This window comes from Armigeres subalbatus, chromosome 3, assembly GCF_024139115.2.
Source record: "Armigeres subalbatus isolate Guangzhou_Male chromosome 3, GZ_Asu_2, whole genome shotgun sequence".
In the NCBI taxonomy this organism is placed as follows: domain Eukaryota; kingdom Metazoa; phylum Arthropoda; class Insecta; order Diptera; family Culicidae; genus Armigeres; species Armigeres subalbatus.
Genome location: NC_085141.1, coordinates 370681163 through 370696846, shown reverse-complemented (window position 1 = coordinate 370696846; position 15684 = coordinate 370681163). Strand labels below are relative to the sequence as shown.

Here is a 15684-nt window from a genome sequence, read left to right as displayed (position 1 = left end):
AGCCTTATGATATACGAATGCATAAATGGTAACTTGGCTGGGCTTCCTTATTCAAGCATAAAGTTCAAAATGCATTTCCAATAAAAAATAAATTGACATCTTTCTTGGATTGATCATTTATTGATTAAGATTACTTCTAAACAGATAACACTGAATGAACAATTTGACGCCACAATACACGGTTCGAGACCGTATCTCTTCATTCTCTAATGCGCCCCACGCTCGCCAAGTCGTTTTGCACCTGGTCTGCCCCCACGCTCGCTGTACTCCACGCCGTCTCGTACCTGCCGGATCGGAAGCGAACACCATCTTTGTAGGTTGCTGTTCGGCATTTTTGCAACATGCCCTGCCTACCGTACCCTTCCGGCTTTAGCTACCTTCTGGGTTCGCCGTAGAGCTGGGCGAGCTCGTGGTTCATTCTTCGCCGTCAAACACCGTCTTCTTGCACACCGCCAAAGATGGTTCTAAGCATCCATCTCTCGAATACTCCGAGTGCTTGCAAGTCCTCCTCGAGCATTGTCCATGTTTCATGTCCGTAGAGGACAACCGGTCTTATTAGCGTCTTGTACATGACACATTTGGTGCGGTGGTAAATCTTTTTTGACCGCAGATTCTTCTGGAGCCCGTAGTAGACCCGACTTCCACAGATGATGCGCCTCCGAATTTCACGACTAACATCATTAACAGTCGTTAACAAGGGTCCAAGGTTGACGAATTAATCGACTATCTCGTAGGTATCCCCGACTGACCTTTGCAAATGTTCGGCCGACAATGTCCATATCATCCGCGAATAAAATACATTGACTAGATCTGTTGAAAATCGTGAGCCGGCTGTTACACCCGGCTCTCCGCATGGCACCTTCTAGCGCAATGTTGAACAACAGGCATGAAAGTACATCACCTTGTCTTAGTCCCTGGCGCGATGCGAACGAACTGGAGTGTTAGCCAGAAATCTTCACACAATTTTGCACACCATCCACTAGTGCTTTGATCAGTCTGGTAAGCTTCCCAGAGAAGCTGTTCTCGTCCATAATTTTCCTAGCTCTACGCGGTCTATACTGTCGTATGCCGCCTTGAAATCAATGAACAGATGGTGCGTTGGGACCTGATATTCACGGCATTTTTGAAGGATTTGCCGTACAGTAAAGATCTGGTCCGTTGTCGAGCGGCCGTCAACGAAGCAACTTATTCACTAATGGTGACACATGACCTGGGATATCACTTTGTAGGCGCCATTAAGGATGGAGATCGCTCGACAGATCTCACACTTCAGCTTGTCGCCTTTCTTGTAGATGGGGCATATAATCCCTTTCTTCCACTTCTCCGGTAGCTGTTCAGTTTCCCAGATTCCGACCATCAGTTTGTGCAGGCAAGTGGCTAACTTTTCTGGGCCCATCTTGATGAGCTCAGCTCCGATACCATCCTTACCAGCTGCTTTATTGGTCTTTAGCAGTTGGATGACATCCTTAACTTCCCTCAAGGTGAGGGCTGGTTGGCTTCCATCGTCCGCTGAACTGACGTAGCCATCTCCTCCGCTGCCTTGATTTTCACTGCCTGTACTCTCAACGCCATTTAAATGTTCCTCGTAGTGATGCTTCCACCTTTCGGTCACCACACGTTTGTCCGTCAAGATGCTCCCATCCTTATCCCTGCACATTTCGGGGTCTGCTGTCGTCACTTCCGTCTAAAACGTTCCACGTTCTGCCGAATACCTTGCTGCAGCGCGACCGCTTGCGCTGCGTCCTTCTCCTCCAGAATCTTGCACTCTTCGTTAAACCAATCGTTCCATCGACTTCGTCCCATATACCCGACGTTGTTCTCCGCTGCCTCGTTAATGGCTGCTTTGACTGTATTCCAGCAGTCCTCAAGAGGGGCTCCATCGAGCTCACCCTTTTCCGGCAACGCTGCCTCGAGATGCTGCGCGTATGCAGTGGCGATATCAAGTTGTTTCAGTCGCTCTTAGTCGTACCGCGGCAACATTGTTGTACGAAGAATTATTACCCCCATTCGATGAGGTGCTATCGTTTTTGGAAGTTGGTTCACTGATGGGGATCCAAAAGGCAGCGATCACGCGCCGATTCTCGTGGCGCACGGAGGTGACCCACATACCGTGTTAGCTTTTCGAGCAAGCGAACTGGGGTGATTTCCAAGACACAATCTAACGTTAAATAGACGAGAAGCCACCTTCCACGGTGATTGAGCTGTCGTATGTTATAATTCGGGGGCAGCCAGTAGTACTATCCCGAAGACCAGAAGACCTAACACCATACAGTCCCAAACTGGCTAACCTTCTCTCGGCGTACCAGGCCGCCCGGAATGACTGCCGCCAAACTGTCCGTGAGGGGAAGGATAAATCCTGGGTCACATTCCTAGATGGCATCAACAGCGAGCCTTTTCGCAAAAAAAAAAACCGTCATCCTACCTCCGTGATATCTGCTTTTCAGGTTGCTCCAGATACTGGCTAAGACTACAACCAACATTTTTATATGGATGAGCTGTGGACTTCGTCTTGATTCGCGGGACCCGAAATAGGATATCCTATGCTGAAGCGTTTGACAACTGGCGGAAGACTCGATCTCTTTGAGGGCGTCAACAGTGAGTGGCTCCCGGGTACCCTTCTCAAACAATGGAGATCAAGCCTCGTTGCTCCGATACCAAAAAGACGGCGGCTCTCACAGCTTATTTTATGATGGTAATGAAGCGAATGGTCAACAGACGGCTGACGGAGTTTTTGGAAACAACCGACCGTTTTGATAGCAAACAGCATGCCTTTCACTCCGGGCATGGTATCTATCAAGCGATTTTTTCAAGCGAATCTCTTTTCAACGAAATTACTAAAAAAGATTTTTCGAAGAGAAAAATTTGGTTGGTTGGTGGAAAGAACCATTCATGAAATGCAGAAATGCTTGGAGGTCTCCTGCAAAAGAAAGGAAAAACAAGAGACAGATACACTACGATTTTCCGGAAAAGATTTATAGACAAAAAAGTTATTGCAGCCTGATTGCATCATAACAAAAATATTAAATTACCCTTACCCAAGTAACATTTTTAGTTTTATGGAGTTTGGAGTTTAGTTTTTTGGAGAACAAATTTTCAAGACTAGCAATAAAACTAATATCTACATTACTATGTCTGAAACTTGATTATGCATATGTACAACATGTGATAGATTTAGTTCGGAAAAGGTATTGGAGGGTAACCGCCCCTTCGGTGGGGTTTGATCCCACGACCCCAGTTCGCATGACAGGTGCTTTCCCTACTAAGCTACGAAGGACCTCCGTCGTCCACCGCACACTGGCACAACCTCACACAACCCTACTTCATTGAGCGCCGTTGCTGATGAAGCAAGTGTGTAGGAGCCGGACAATACTAAATACTCATCCTACTTGGTTGACATGATGTGTACAAAAATACATTTGAGAGAGTTAGTTCTGAAAATGTATTGCGAGAGATCGGCTGATACCTGGTGCTGGGAATTTGGTTTCATCAGTACCCGCTAAGCTGCGGTGGACGACGGAGGTCCTTCGTAGCTTAGTAGGGAAAGCACCTGTCATGCGAACTGGGGTCGTGGGATCAAACCCCACCGAAGGGGCGGTTACCCTCCAATACCTTTTCCGAACTAAATCTATCACATGTTGTACATATGCATAATCAAGTTTCAGACATAGTAATTAATTTCCACCCCGGGTGGCTTAATACCCGGCATATAGGCAATTAACTTTGAATGTACTAATATCTACATATCAACCTCTTGATGACCGATATAAGATTATGTTATGACCAAGTGGACCACTCTTGAGAACGTCTTCAAAGAAAGTTCAAGAATGTTCATAAAACTGCCATAAAACCACTGTCAAAAAAGGGAATTTGTTTTCCGTGGATCTTTTTGTTATTATTTTGGAGGAAAAGGAAAATAGTAGAAATGGATAAATAAAAAACAACATTCATGGACATTCACCATGGATGAAAAATACTATTCAATAATCGGAAATTGGATGCCCCAGAATTCGTTCGCGTGCTTATTAAAGTGCGCCTTCGTAATATTGTAGTTTACGGCTTATTAATTTGTGTAAATATTAAATCGACATGATGTCTATTTTTCTAATGGCATTCCGTTTCGCTACAAATCATTTCTCAAACCTCAATATTTCAAAATGATTGACAAATGCAGCCGTTATTAATAATGGTAATGGATTTCGCAAAATAATTTCGCCAATATAAAATCAATTCTATATGCTAACAGCATGGCTACTACACTGTGTGAAGTTTAACGGTCAAAATAAAATTTGCATAACTTTCAAAAATACAATATTTTTTGCAGAAAGTTGCGACACTCGGTTCCTTACCATTAGTTCTTCTTCATGTGATGGCTCTACATTCCAACGCACAATGGTCCGATTCAGTTATTTAGCAGGAAAAAACTATTTTCCTCCGTTTTCGTTCTATTTAGACAATTGGTGTCTTCAGTGAAGTTGTTTATAATAAAATATTGCTTCTTCGGACCAAAAGTTCGATAGGGTGGTCCTTATCGTTTTTCAAAACTGAAATTAAACTTTTTTACTTTGGGTTTTTTGTGGATGACCTCTTCAGCAAACTTGCAGTAAACATTATTTGATGCAACTTTTCCGAAGACACCTTGTGTCTAGCACAAAAATTGAGTTCAGTAAATGAAATTTTCGATTTTAACCTAGGGTGGCCCCAAAAAAATCAGTTTTTGTATTCTAACTTTTTTGTTTTGAGTTTTACGAGAATGCGGTCTTCAGAAGAAATGAAGAGCAAGTGATGGTGCATGTTTTTGCTGAACACATCATGTTTATAAGTCTTACCATTTAAAAGTTATATGCAATTTATACCAAAAAACTATGCAATCTCAAAATGCCTATATCTCATGGAGATGGTTCGATTAATTTAAATTTACTAGTACTCCATTATATATTAAAATTATGAGTAAATTACCTTCGGCAAAAGTTCAAATTCAAACTAAAAATACATATCCGATTATTATTATTTAATCAGACTAAGGCCGAAGTGGCCTGTGCAGTATACAAGAGTCTTCTCCATTCGGCTCGGTCTATGGCTACACGTCGCCAGCCACGCAGTCTACGGAGTCATCTTCCACCTGATCGATCCACCTTGCCCGCTGCGCACCTCGCCTTCTTGTGCCCGTCGGATCGTTGTCGAGAACCATTTTCACCGGTTTACTGTCTGACATTCTGGCTACATGCCCGGCCCACCGCAGTCGTCCGATTTTCGCGACTTTGTATCGAAGTATCGCGATGTTTTTGTCGGATTTTTCGAAAGGAAAGTGCTGCGTACCATCTATGGTGTGGTGCAGATGGCGAACGGTACGTGGAGGAGGCGAATGAACCACGAGTTGCATGCCCGAGCAGAGAATGAAAACAAACTGAAAACTTATTTTGATATTTTGATAATTTCATTTGCAATATCAAATTTTGGTAACCCTGTGGTCGAGTTAATAGTAATCACATCAAAAGTTGAGAACTTAATGTTGTATCCAAATAAACAAAATGATAACAATTTTTGATATCACGGAAAACAAAACAAAACTTATTTTGATATTGGGCATATTTTCTACGGTTTACATAATGAGTTTTCATTATGATAATGACTATATCGAGCAAAAACAAAAAAAAATCTCAATTTGATATTATTTTGATTCATGAATCATATAGTGATATCAAAATACTGATATCTTATTCAGTTACTCGTTTGATCGATATCAAGATTTACAAACTAGATCAGTTATCATTTAGTTATTTGCTATAAGTCTTGATATCAGAAAAATATCTAAGTCAGTTCCTGTTTTGTTTTAATTTATTTGAGATGATATCGAAATAAAAATAACAAAATTAGTTTGACTTTTGGTGTTGAATCATTTTATTTCATTATTATTCAGTCTTATTCGATAACTGATAATAGAAAATAATTCTATCCCGATTTATTGCTTATGACGTAATGAATAAGCTTCTTGTAGTTCGAAGCCACTTTGATGACTGCAGAATGATCGTTGTGCAGGAGATATTATAATTTATCTTTTCAATCCGTAAGAAAAATTTTCATATACCGTTTGACGGAAAATAATTTCTATTCATATAGAAGATAGGGATCGTACTTTTATTATGTATGATATTTTTTTGGATTTTTCAACCGCCCTTTCCCAATGTTAGATTTCCTTCAATAACCTTTTTTGCAAATAACTTTTCATTCATAAGAACGTAAAAATGACAGACCCCTCCTCCCTCTTTAAGGGTCTGTCTCATTTGGAGAATTAAAATTAAAAGTGACAGTTCGAAAATTAGAAAATCTCCCGGCCATAAAAATGGCTGGTGCTACCCCGCAATTCCAATAAGACATCGATGCAAAATTATTTGAGCAGGGTTTTTCGATAATTATAGAAATGTTACTTTTGAGTTTAATTTCAGTTAATAAGTGTACAGCCTCAAATATGTTTTCATGCGGTTTATAGAATACGGACTCTCACGGTGTCCTTGTCCGAAGAGGCTTATTTTCAAAAAATCAGTATCTCTAAAACACTCACTACACGAAAGTATAGGTTTTCCTGTTTCACGTTCTATCGGGGGTCATTTTTCCACACATTTTTGAGGAATTAAATCTGATAGCCGATGAGATTTCTATGAAGTTTGCACCAAAAATAGTGAAAAAAATAAAAATTGTTATAGATCCCCCGATCGAACATTTTAGTCTACCCACTATATAGAGGAGGAGAGCGTATACTTTCGCGTGTTAGGTGTTTCAGAAATACTGATTTTTGAAAAATAATATTTCCCCATAGAGACTCCGTGACTCTATTTATTATTTTCAGTTATCAAAATAATATCAAAATATGATATTTGCTAGAGTACTCTGCAATTCTATATCAAAATATGTTATAGTTATGATTTAAAAAACTCAATTTGTTATCACTTTGATAATATTTTGATAGCCGACTCTGCTCGGGTGAGCTGCTGGGAGAACCATCCATCGTTCACATCGCGAAAATCGGACGACTGCGGTGGGCTGGGCACGTAGCCAGAATGTCAGACAGTAACCCGGTGAAAATGGTTCTCGACAACGATCCGACGGGCACAAGAAGGCGAGGTGCGCAGCGGGCAAGGTGGATCGATCAGGTGGAAGATGACTCCATAGACTGCGTGGCTGGCGACGTGTAGCCATGGACCGAGCCGATTGGAGAAGACTCTTGTATACTGCACAGGCCACTTCGGCCTTAGTCTGATTAAATAATAATAATTGGATATGTATTTTTAGTTTAAATTTGAACTTTTGCCGTAGGTAATTTACTCATAATTTTAATATATATAGTGAAATACTAGTAAATTTAAATTTTTTCGAAGAAATTTTCAAAGTCGATTTATTCAATTTAAAAAAATACGTTCCCGTAATTTTTGCAGTAAAAGTTACTATATATGTGCCCTTTCAGATAACACCTTCAAAAAAATTAATCGAACCATCTCCATGAGATATAGGCATTTTGAGATTGCATAGTTTTTTGGTATAAATTGCATATAACTTTTAAATGGTAAGACTTATAAACATGATGTGTTCAGCAAAAACATGCACCATCACTTGCTCTTCATTTCTTCTGAAGACCGCATTCTCGTAAAACTCAAAACAAAAAAGTTAGAATAGAAAAACTGATTATTTTGGGGCTACCCTAGGTTAAAATCGAAAATTTCATTTACTGAACTAAATTTATGTGCTAGACACAAGGTGTCTTCGGCAAAGTTGCATCAAATAATGTTTACTGCAAGTTTGCTGAAGAGGTCATCCACAAAAAACCCGAAATAAAAAAGTTTAATTTCAGTTTTGAGAAACGATAACCCTATCGAACTTTTTGTCCGAAGAAGCAATATTTTATTATAAACAACTTCACTGAAGACACCAATTGTCTAAATAGAACGAAAACGGAGGAAAATAGTTTTTTACTGCTAAATAACTGAATCGGACCATTGTGCAACGGGAGCTTGGCCTGTTTATCAACCGCATGTTTAGTTAGCATTCCACAACTATGACTAACTAATATTATTGAAAGTTTTTCTAATTCCAGTAAAATACTAAGGTCTGTCAAATTTAACATTTATCGATATTTTTAATTTATTATATTTTTACAAATTATACTTTGTCATATGTATGGATGATCCATATATCCATATTATATCGTTAATCAATTCATTGAACAAAAAAATGAAAGTATTAACTCCAATGGAAAACTTCTTACATGAAAAATGCCGTGAGAAGATAGGGAATAGAATCAAATCCGAACTGTGGACCCCCGTTAATTTAAACGGTACTTCATTCAAATTAACAAGGTTCATTCACCCTCTGCATTTGTTTATTATGCCTTCCGTTTACCGATGTTTTATTTTAATTTTCGCCATCCCACTTACTGAATGACGTTTGAACCATTTTTAATTTGAACGATGTTCGAGCCAACGGGGTTCAAATTAAAAAGTGTTCACATTGAAAGCGGTCAAACTACCCGGTCCATGGTAATTTGAATAGGACTTATGCTTCCAGCAGCAGCAGAAGAACATCTCACCATTCATTGCGTATTCGTATTTATACCATTTTAATTTACCGGTAGCCAAATGACACGTCCTTTTAATTTTTTCTACTATTATTATCTGTTCCATTCTCAGGAGTGGAATTTGACCAATGGATTTTATTATTAATGAACAACAATATTTTTAACATGCGCATGATTAATTGGGAATATTGTCTATAATGTTTTCTTTGTTTAAGATATTTGAGGAACATGTAACAGAAACATTTGTTTTTAGCCATTCGAATGACCATAGTTAATGAAATTTAAACATTATAAACCTTTTGAAAACTACTAAGTTTTATTTAGGTTTTTAAAATTGGTTTTATTGAAGCCCTTAGGATAATCATTAGACCACTAATAAGCTCATGAGATATTTGACGTTTGTAGATTTATTGAGTTTTTATTGCGGTTTTGAAGATAGCTATAAGTCTTCGAATGAAGGTAATCTCGCAGCATTGAACAAAGCAGCGATAAAGCCATTTAAAAACTTAAATAAATCCATGCAGCCTTGAAATTGTTACTTAGGTAAAAGGTCGAGACGACAGACACCTCCTTCAAAGTGCTCGTTCTCAGTAAAGCGATGACCAAATTTCTTGACCCCGGACTTTTCTCAAAGGGGATTAGTATAGAGCTTTCTTTTAATGTAGATGACCCCTCCCCGCGTTCCAGGGTTCAAAAATATCTGTGTTTTTTTTTCTTATTTTTTGTTATGATGGCTAAATTTCTTCAGTAATCAAGTGCAATAAAGTTCTGGCGTCATAAAATAAAGTAGATACATGAAACATATCAAGTAGAAGTGATTTTGAACGTTTCCAAGTTATATGATTACTGTAACTACCGATATTGAAAGCCATATCCCTGATCTAAGAGTTATAGTCATATTTCTTAAAATCTGATCACGAAATAAATCAAATTGTGCCAGACAGAAGAGAAAAATATCACAAAAACTGTAGACATATATATGTAATCAATTTTATTTGTTGAAGATACTATTTCGGAACATTCCAGTTCATCCAGCATATACGTGAGTTCAGGTCTTGAATTCTACCATAGAAGCGAAAGGTAATGTGCACATAAAAATACTCAGAGTACATCCTTGTCAGTTCAAAGATATCAAATGACTCATAGGAAATTTTTCTGCGTGCCCCATAGTGACATTCTAGAATGCGCGAAATGTTCTGAAGTTCGGCTCGTAAGACCTACGTAACAACGGCTTCGAACATGTTTTCGGCAGCGATCAAAACCTTTCCCAACAGATCCTTGGATACCTGCCAAGAAACGTTATACCGATCTTTCTGCTTTTCAATACACTGAAGGTCATCCAAAACGTTCTTGAGTTCAGGTCGTCAGATCTACAATCAAGTAGAAGCGCAATGCTTGTTTCAAATCAAGCTCAGGTCATCCTGCCCAGTTCAAAGAAATCAAATGACTTTTTGGAAATTTTTCTGCGTGCCCCATAATGACATTCTAGAATGTGTGAAATGTTCTGAAGTTCGGCTCGTAAGACCTACGCAACAGCCTCGAAAATGTTTTCGGCACCTATCAAAACCTTGCAGATCTTAGGGCCTGAACTCAAGAACGTTTTGGATGGCCTTTAGTGTATTGAAATGCAGAAAGATCGGTATAACATTTCTTGACAGGCATCCAATGATCTGTTGGGAAGGGTTTGGAGGTGATTGTCGTCCCGGCCTTTTAACATCACCGATGAAAATGGAAAAGATTTTATCTATTTTAGAGGACTATACTGCCACTAACCGCAAGTTGGACCTATTCGTATATGGCATCCATATTCGAATGGGACTGACCTGCAGTTTCGAAAGTGTTAGAAAATCAGACCAAAAAAGGAAGGTAAATCGCTATGTGAATCAAGTGAAACCACTTTTCGACTCATTTCAAACGGCACAAGTATTTTCTAAGAGCTATTATAATTGTGGTAAGGGTGCCAAAAACTCATTTACAAATGAACCGTTTGTTTGAAAAACTGCATATGTAACATTTTTGGCCAAAATGAGATTTTTATATATTCTGAATCGTCGTCCAAAAATACGTATTCTGGCAAAAATTACGAAAAAACATTTTTTGTTCTGGAATGTATGGAATTTTTTTCGTTTGTTTGAGAAACTACATATGTCCACGCACTTCGAAGAGCAATTGTGAGGTACTGTATACAGTTTTTGCACTAGAGGGTGTTGGGTGTTGGGTTGGGTGGAGGGTGTTGAGTTTTGCCAAAAATATTGATCTGTATCGAAGAAATCGAAAGATTCGGTGCCAATTTGTTCAAAAACAGTTTTTTGTTGTTTTCTCGAAATTATGTGAAATGGATTTATGCAGTTTCTCAAACAAATGATTCAAATAACATAACGCTTTGGGATGTGGTCTATCGGAGCGCTACGGTTTTTCCAAATTTAATATACCCTACAAAAAGCGTTATCAGGAGGTGGGTGGGTATTGAAAACAGTCTGTTTTAGCGTTATGTAATTCGCGAATGAACCTCAATAGCGTTCGACGATTTTCCATTTTCTTTGATAAAAGCTTAAAAACAATATTATCGGATACATATGTCACGTCGTCGGACCGCCGGTGCCACAGCAACCTAAATCGTGGACAAACAGTAGAGAAACAAACAAAAGCACCAAATGTTATAGAACCAAAAAAATATATATCTTCTATTTCGAGCATTCCCAATTGTGGTTGTTTTGCAGAAACCAATTCCGCTTTTCCGTTGGACAAAAGTTTCAGATTGTTTTCCACTACACACCGGGTTCGGAACATCATGTTCAACGGAAAGCGGCAATCATCCAATTTTGATTTATGCCAAATGGGTTCGATTCCGGCGCCAAATCTAAATAGGCCAAAAATGGGGGTTTGTTGTTGTTTAAAATAAAACATGGAGCAGGGATGTACAATTGTGATAGTTTATAAATCATGACGGAAATGATGAAATGAATAAGTTTAGTACATATGAGTCGAACGGTGACTACAAGCAATCAAATTACTGAATACTGGGGTGTTATAATACACGTCAATTCCTTGGAAACATGTTTACTATGAATACAATTCGGGTGTCTGAAAATACGACTTTGTAAGAGATAATGTTTCGCAATTCTCACAATTCGGCATGAAGTTTGCAAATTGTTTTTCTATAAAGCTTGATATTCCATGACCGACATAAAACCCTGAAATAAGTGACGCTAATGCCTATGGATCATGGCGCAAGACCCAAAGCTACTTCATATGTTTTAGGCGAAATAGTTGTTGTATATTGGCATTGATATATTTGCAATAGATTTCACATAAACTCTACTATTCCATCTACAGAGCAAGCCTTTAGTAACCAATTGCAATAGCGGATAGTTTTACCCAACGCGGAGTTGGGTTTCCGGTTCAACATATACAGATTAGTTGATTTCCTGGGAAATGACGTGCAATCATGCAATGGAGTAATGGATAACGATCATAATAACTAAGCGAAACTTAATGAAAACGAAAAATGAGATCGAAAACAGAACACAAATACACAGATATGGTGAGGGTGAGTAAATTTTGAAAATGCGGCGAATGAACGAAAATTTTGAATTTTGAGAACGAGAGTACTGCTTTTTCTTCGATTTCTCTGTTTGTTTTTTTCGAAAAATAGAAAAATATATATTTTTTAACATTTACCTAGGGTGTGCTGTTCTCACCTTAGTGGCGAGTGGGGCGAACGGATCGTGGGCATCGGGCCATTGTTCCGCACCAGATGGCTGTTGGTCATCTCCATCGAGTACTCATCGTCCGTGCCAACGTCACCGATGTGTGCCTCGCCATCGTCCCGATCAACCAGGTCGTCCTCTTCGTCGTCCTCCTCCTCGTCGTGGTCACCGTTCGGGTGGAGCGGCGTGGTAACATCGTCCATGAGTACGGCTAACGTTGAGGACGAAAAAACACGTTTATACTGAAGCAATCGCTTTTTGACGGAGATGAAAAAAGAACTCACTTTGGTGTTGACCGCGGGCCAAATCCTGGGCCTCCTGGGAGTGGTAGAAGGACACCTCAGCGAACTCGGGGGTGGTGTCCGGCAGCAGCATGGAGATGATCTCCATGAAGGTGGGGCGAGCGGTCGGTCGATGCTGCCAACACCGCCGCATCAGTTCGTAAAGTTTGTCGGGACAGTTCTCCGGCCGTTCCATGACGCCCCCTTCTATGACGTACCGGAGCACTTGGTCGTTCGTGAGACCCTGCGGGGAGAAGAAGACGAATGATTTTAGTATTAAATTTTGAAGAGATGTAATTATCAAGGGGTAAAAAAATGTAATTTTTTGAATATTTTAGACCGGTTCTTGAATAATCCAGTCCTATGATGCCCTAAAGGGTAACACTTAAAAAGGCCAGTTACTCGAATGTGAGAGAACCAAACCGCAAAACATTGGGCACAGATCGCAAAATTTTCCACCAGGGAATGATATATAACCGAGGGAGATACCCCAATTGACTTATGAATAAACCGAGTTAAATAGCCAGGGGTCATTTGGCATAAATCTTCTTCTTATAGGCATTACATCCCCACACTGGGATAGAGCCGCCTCGCAGCTTAGTGTTCGTTAAGCACTTCCACAGTTATTAACTACGAGGTTTCTAAGCCAGGTTACCATTTTTGCATTCGTATATCAATGAGGCTAGCACGATGATACTTTTATGCCCAGGGAAGTCGAGACAATTTCCAATCTTGGCATAAATACCTTTTGGAATAACGACCGTTTGGCATAATAAAGAATAATTGTAGAAGTAATGATCATAATGGGCCATTTGGTATAATGACCATTTGGCACAAAAATTATAAAAATCAAATGTTTTAGCCAGAAGCGTGCTTTACAAGAGTCTTCTGTCTTGTTTGCCTTATTCTGGGCATATGCGTCGTTAAGCATTAGTTTACTTGTTCGCCTTATTCCAGGTGAATTCGTGATTTAAATGAAGAAATAATTGCTAATTTGCCTTACTCCTGAAAAATGTGATGTTTTAAAGAAGTAATCATTTACTCCTTCCATTTTACGAGCAAATGCGTGCTTCGAATGGAGGAATGATCCAATGTTATGGATTCTATACAATTTCGGGCGAGAGAGAACAAACGTGTTCGTGAAATGTCGGAATCAGTGAAAGTGTTCGTGTCGCACGACGACGGCGGTGGCTCGGTTGACGTCAGCAATCAGCTGACCAGAAATGTTTGAGCTACTAATACGGACAAGAGGCACGCTCAACCGGACCTGTGGATCATTAACTCTTTTATCTCACTGCGGCTAACTAACTAAAACTACGCATTTAGTTGAAAAAAACGGTCATCTACTTTTTTACCTTGTTCCGGGCGAATGCAAATCTTTAAAGAAGGAGTCATCTACTCTTTTGCCTTATTCCGGGCAAATGTGTACTTTAAAGAAGGGGTCATCTACTCTTTTGGATTATTCCGGACAAATACATACTTCTAAAGATGGGAATCATATAGGGTAGTGCGGGGCAAGATGAGCACCCTAAGAATGATACTGAATACCTTCTCAGCTAGCATACTTTTCTTTTCCAGCGTCCTAGGCTCATCGGGCACTCCAACCCGAAAGATAAATCCTACCACTGCCAGCGACATGCTGGCACCAAATCTTATCCACCAAATCGACACCAAATCCAATCCAGCTCCTTACGTCAACCCTGTCTACGGGTCTAGAGTTCATCCAAGCTAGACCACCCAAGACACTCCTGTCTACAACAGTTCCTTTCCGGATACCCGGATACCTCCGAGAATATCCACTCCGAACAGCAAAGCACTCTCTTCCCTTCTGATCAGCGCAACACAACTTATATAACGTCATCATCGTCCCTACCTGCGTCTGGTACGGATCTAGGAAACACTTCTTCCTCTATTCCGACCCCTACGCATTCACTAGAGGTCAAACTTTGTCTTCAGTGGAATATTAACGAGTTTTGGAACAACTTGCTCAACCTGGAACTGTTGACAAACGATAGTTCGCCCTGGATTATAGCCCTCTAGGAGGTCAACGGCATCTCACCATCCCTCGGAGGCAAATACAAATGGATTTGCAAGGTAGGTACAAATATCCGGCATTCCGAGGCAATAGAGATCTTCCGGGAGATCCCCTTTGACGTTCTTCAGTTTAGTGAAGACCTCCCAGTCGTTGGAGTCCGTCTCCGAGGCAGCATTCCTATTAGCATTGTGAATGTCTAAATCCCCTGTGGAACGCTTCCCGCCATTAAACAAAAGGTGACTGACATCATCAGTGAGACCCCGTCTCCCCTTCTTCTCTTGGGAGATATGAATACCCACCACCCGACCTGGGAACCCCCGTGGTGTTGCCCTACTCTAAGCTTTCGAGGAGGCAGATCTAGTTCCTCTAAACGATTGTTCACCCACCTTTTGGCCATTAATTCGGCCACCGCTTTCGACGTTACCACCATCAGCAGACCCCTCCTTTCCATGTTAATTTGGGAGGTTGCTTCCGACCTCTATGGGAGCAACCGTTTTCCAATTCAGGTCACTGCCAACGCCTCTCCTTCTACCACTTCTAAGAGGCCGCGATGGCAGCTGTTCGCGATTAAGAACCACTGCTATCGCATAACTAAGTTAGATATTATCATTATTGCCTTCAATCGTATTCTATCCGATACAGCCAGATCACTGACTGAATTATTAGTGTCCGAGAAGACTGGACAAGCATTTGCGTGTGTATATAATCATCATTAAATTCCACATCACACCGATAGGTACGGCCGAGCCACAGTTAGAAAACATCGTACGCAGTCAAGCAGGTCCAAGCTAGTAAAAATTGTACCCATCTAATAGTCTCGAATAAACCTTTTGCACGTACACGTCGGTCGATCTCCGCAGTCGAGTGTCCATTTAATTCATGTACTGTGTTGTAGTATTGTGAACATTTAACTTAAGAATAAAACTACTTCCAATCGTCAAAGTCGCGTTTACTAAAGTGCATTATCCGACAACCAACCAGTGCAATTAAGTTCGTAATTAACATTTTTGGTCCGAATCGAACCGGATTGTCGGGAATCGCGAAAGTGAAGTGAACTTAAGAACAATTTGGTGTCTACCGCGTGGTCGCTGA

General features: G+C 40.2%; 1 protein-coding gene across 5 annotated transcripts in view; it reads right to left on the bottom strand.

The window, feature by feature from the left end:
* LOC134226440 (insulin-like receptor) overlaps positions 1-15684 on the bottom strand; it is a 271805-nt gene that overhangs the window by 12963 nt on the left and 243158 nt on the right. For 4 of the 5 annotated variants that reach the window (XM_062707206.1, XM_062707207.1, XM_062707208.1 and 1 more), the window contains exons 13-14: positions 12561-12801; positions 12268-12487 (exon numbers count right to left, since the gene is read on the bottom strand). In XM_062707206.1, coding sequence (XP_062563190.1) covers positions 12268-12487; positions 12561-12801 — 461 coding nt within the window. Of the gene's footprint in view, positions 1-12247; positions 12488-12560; positions 12802-15684 lie in introns of all 5 variants that reach the window. The other variant, XM_062707212.1, reaches the window with a different exon arrangement.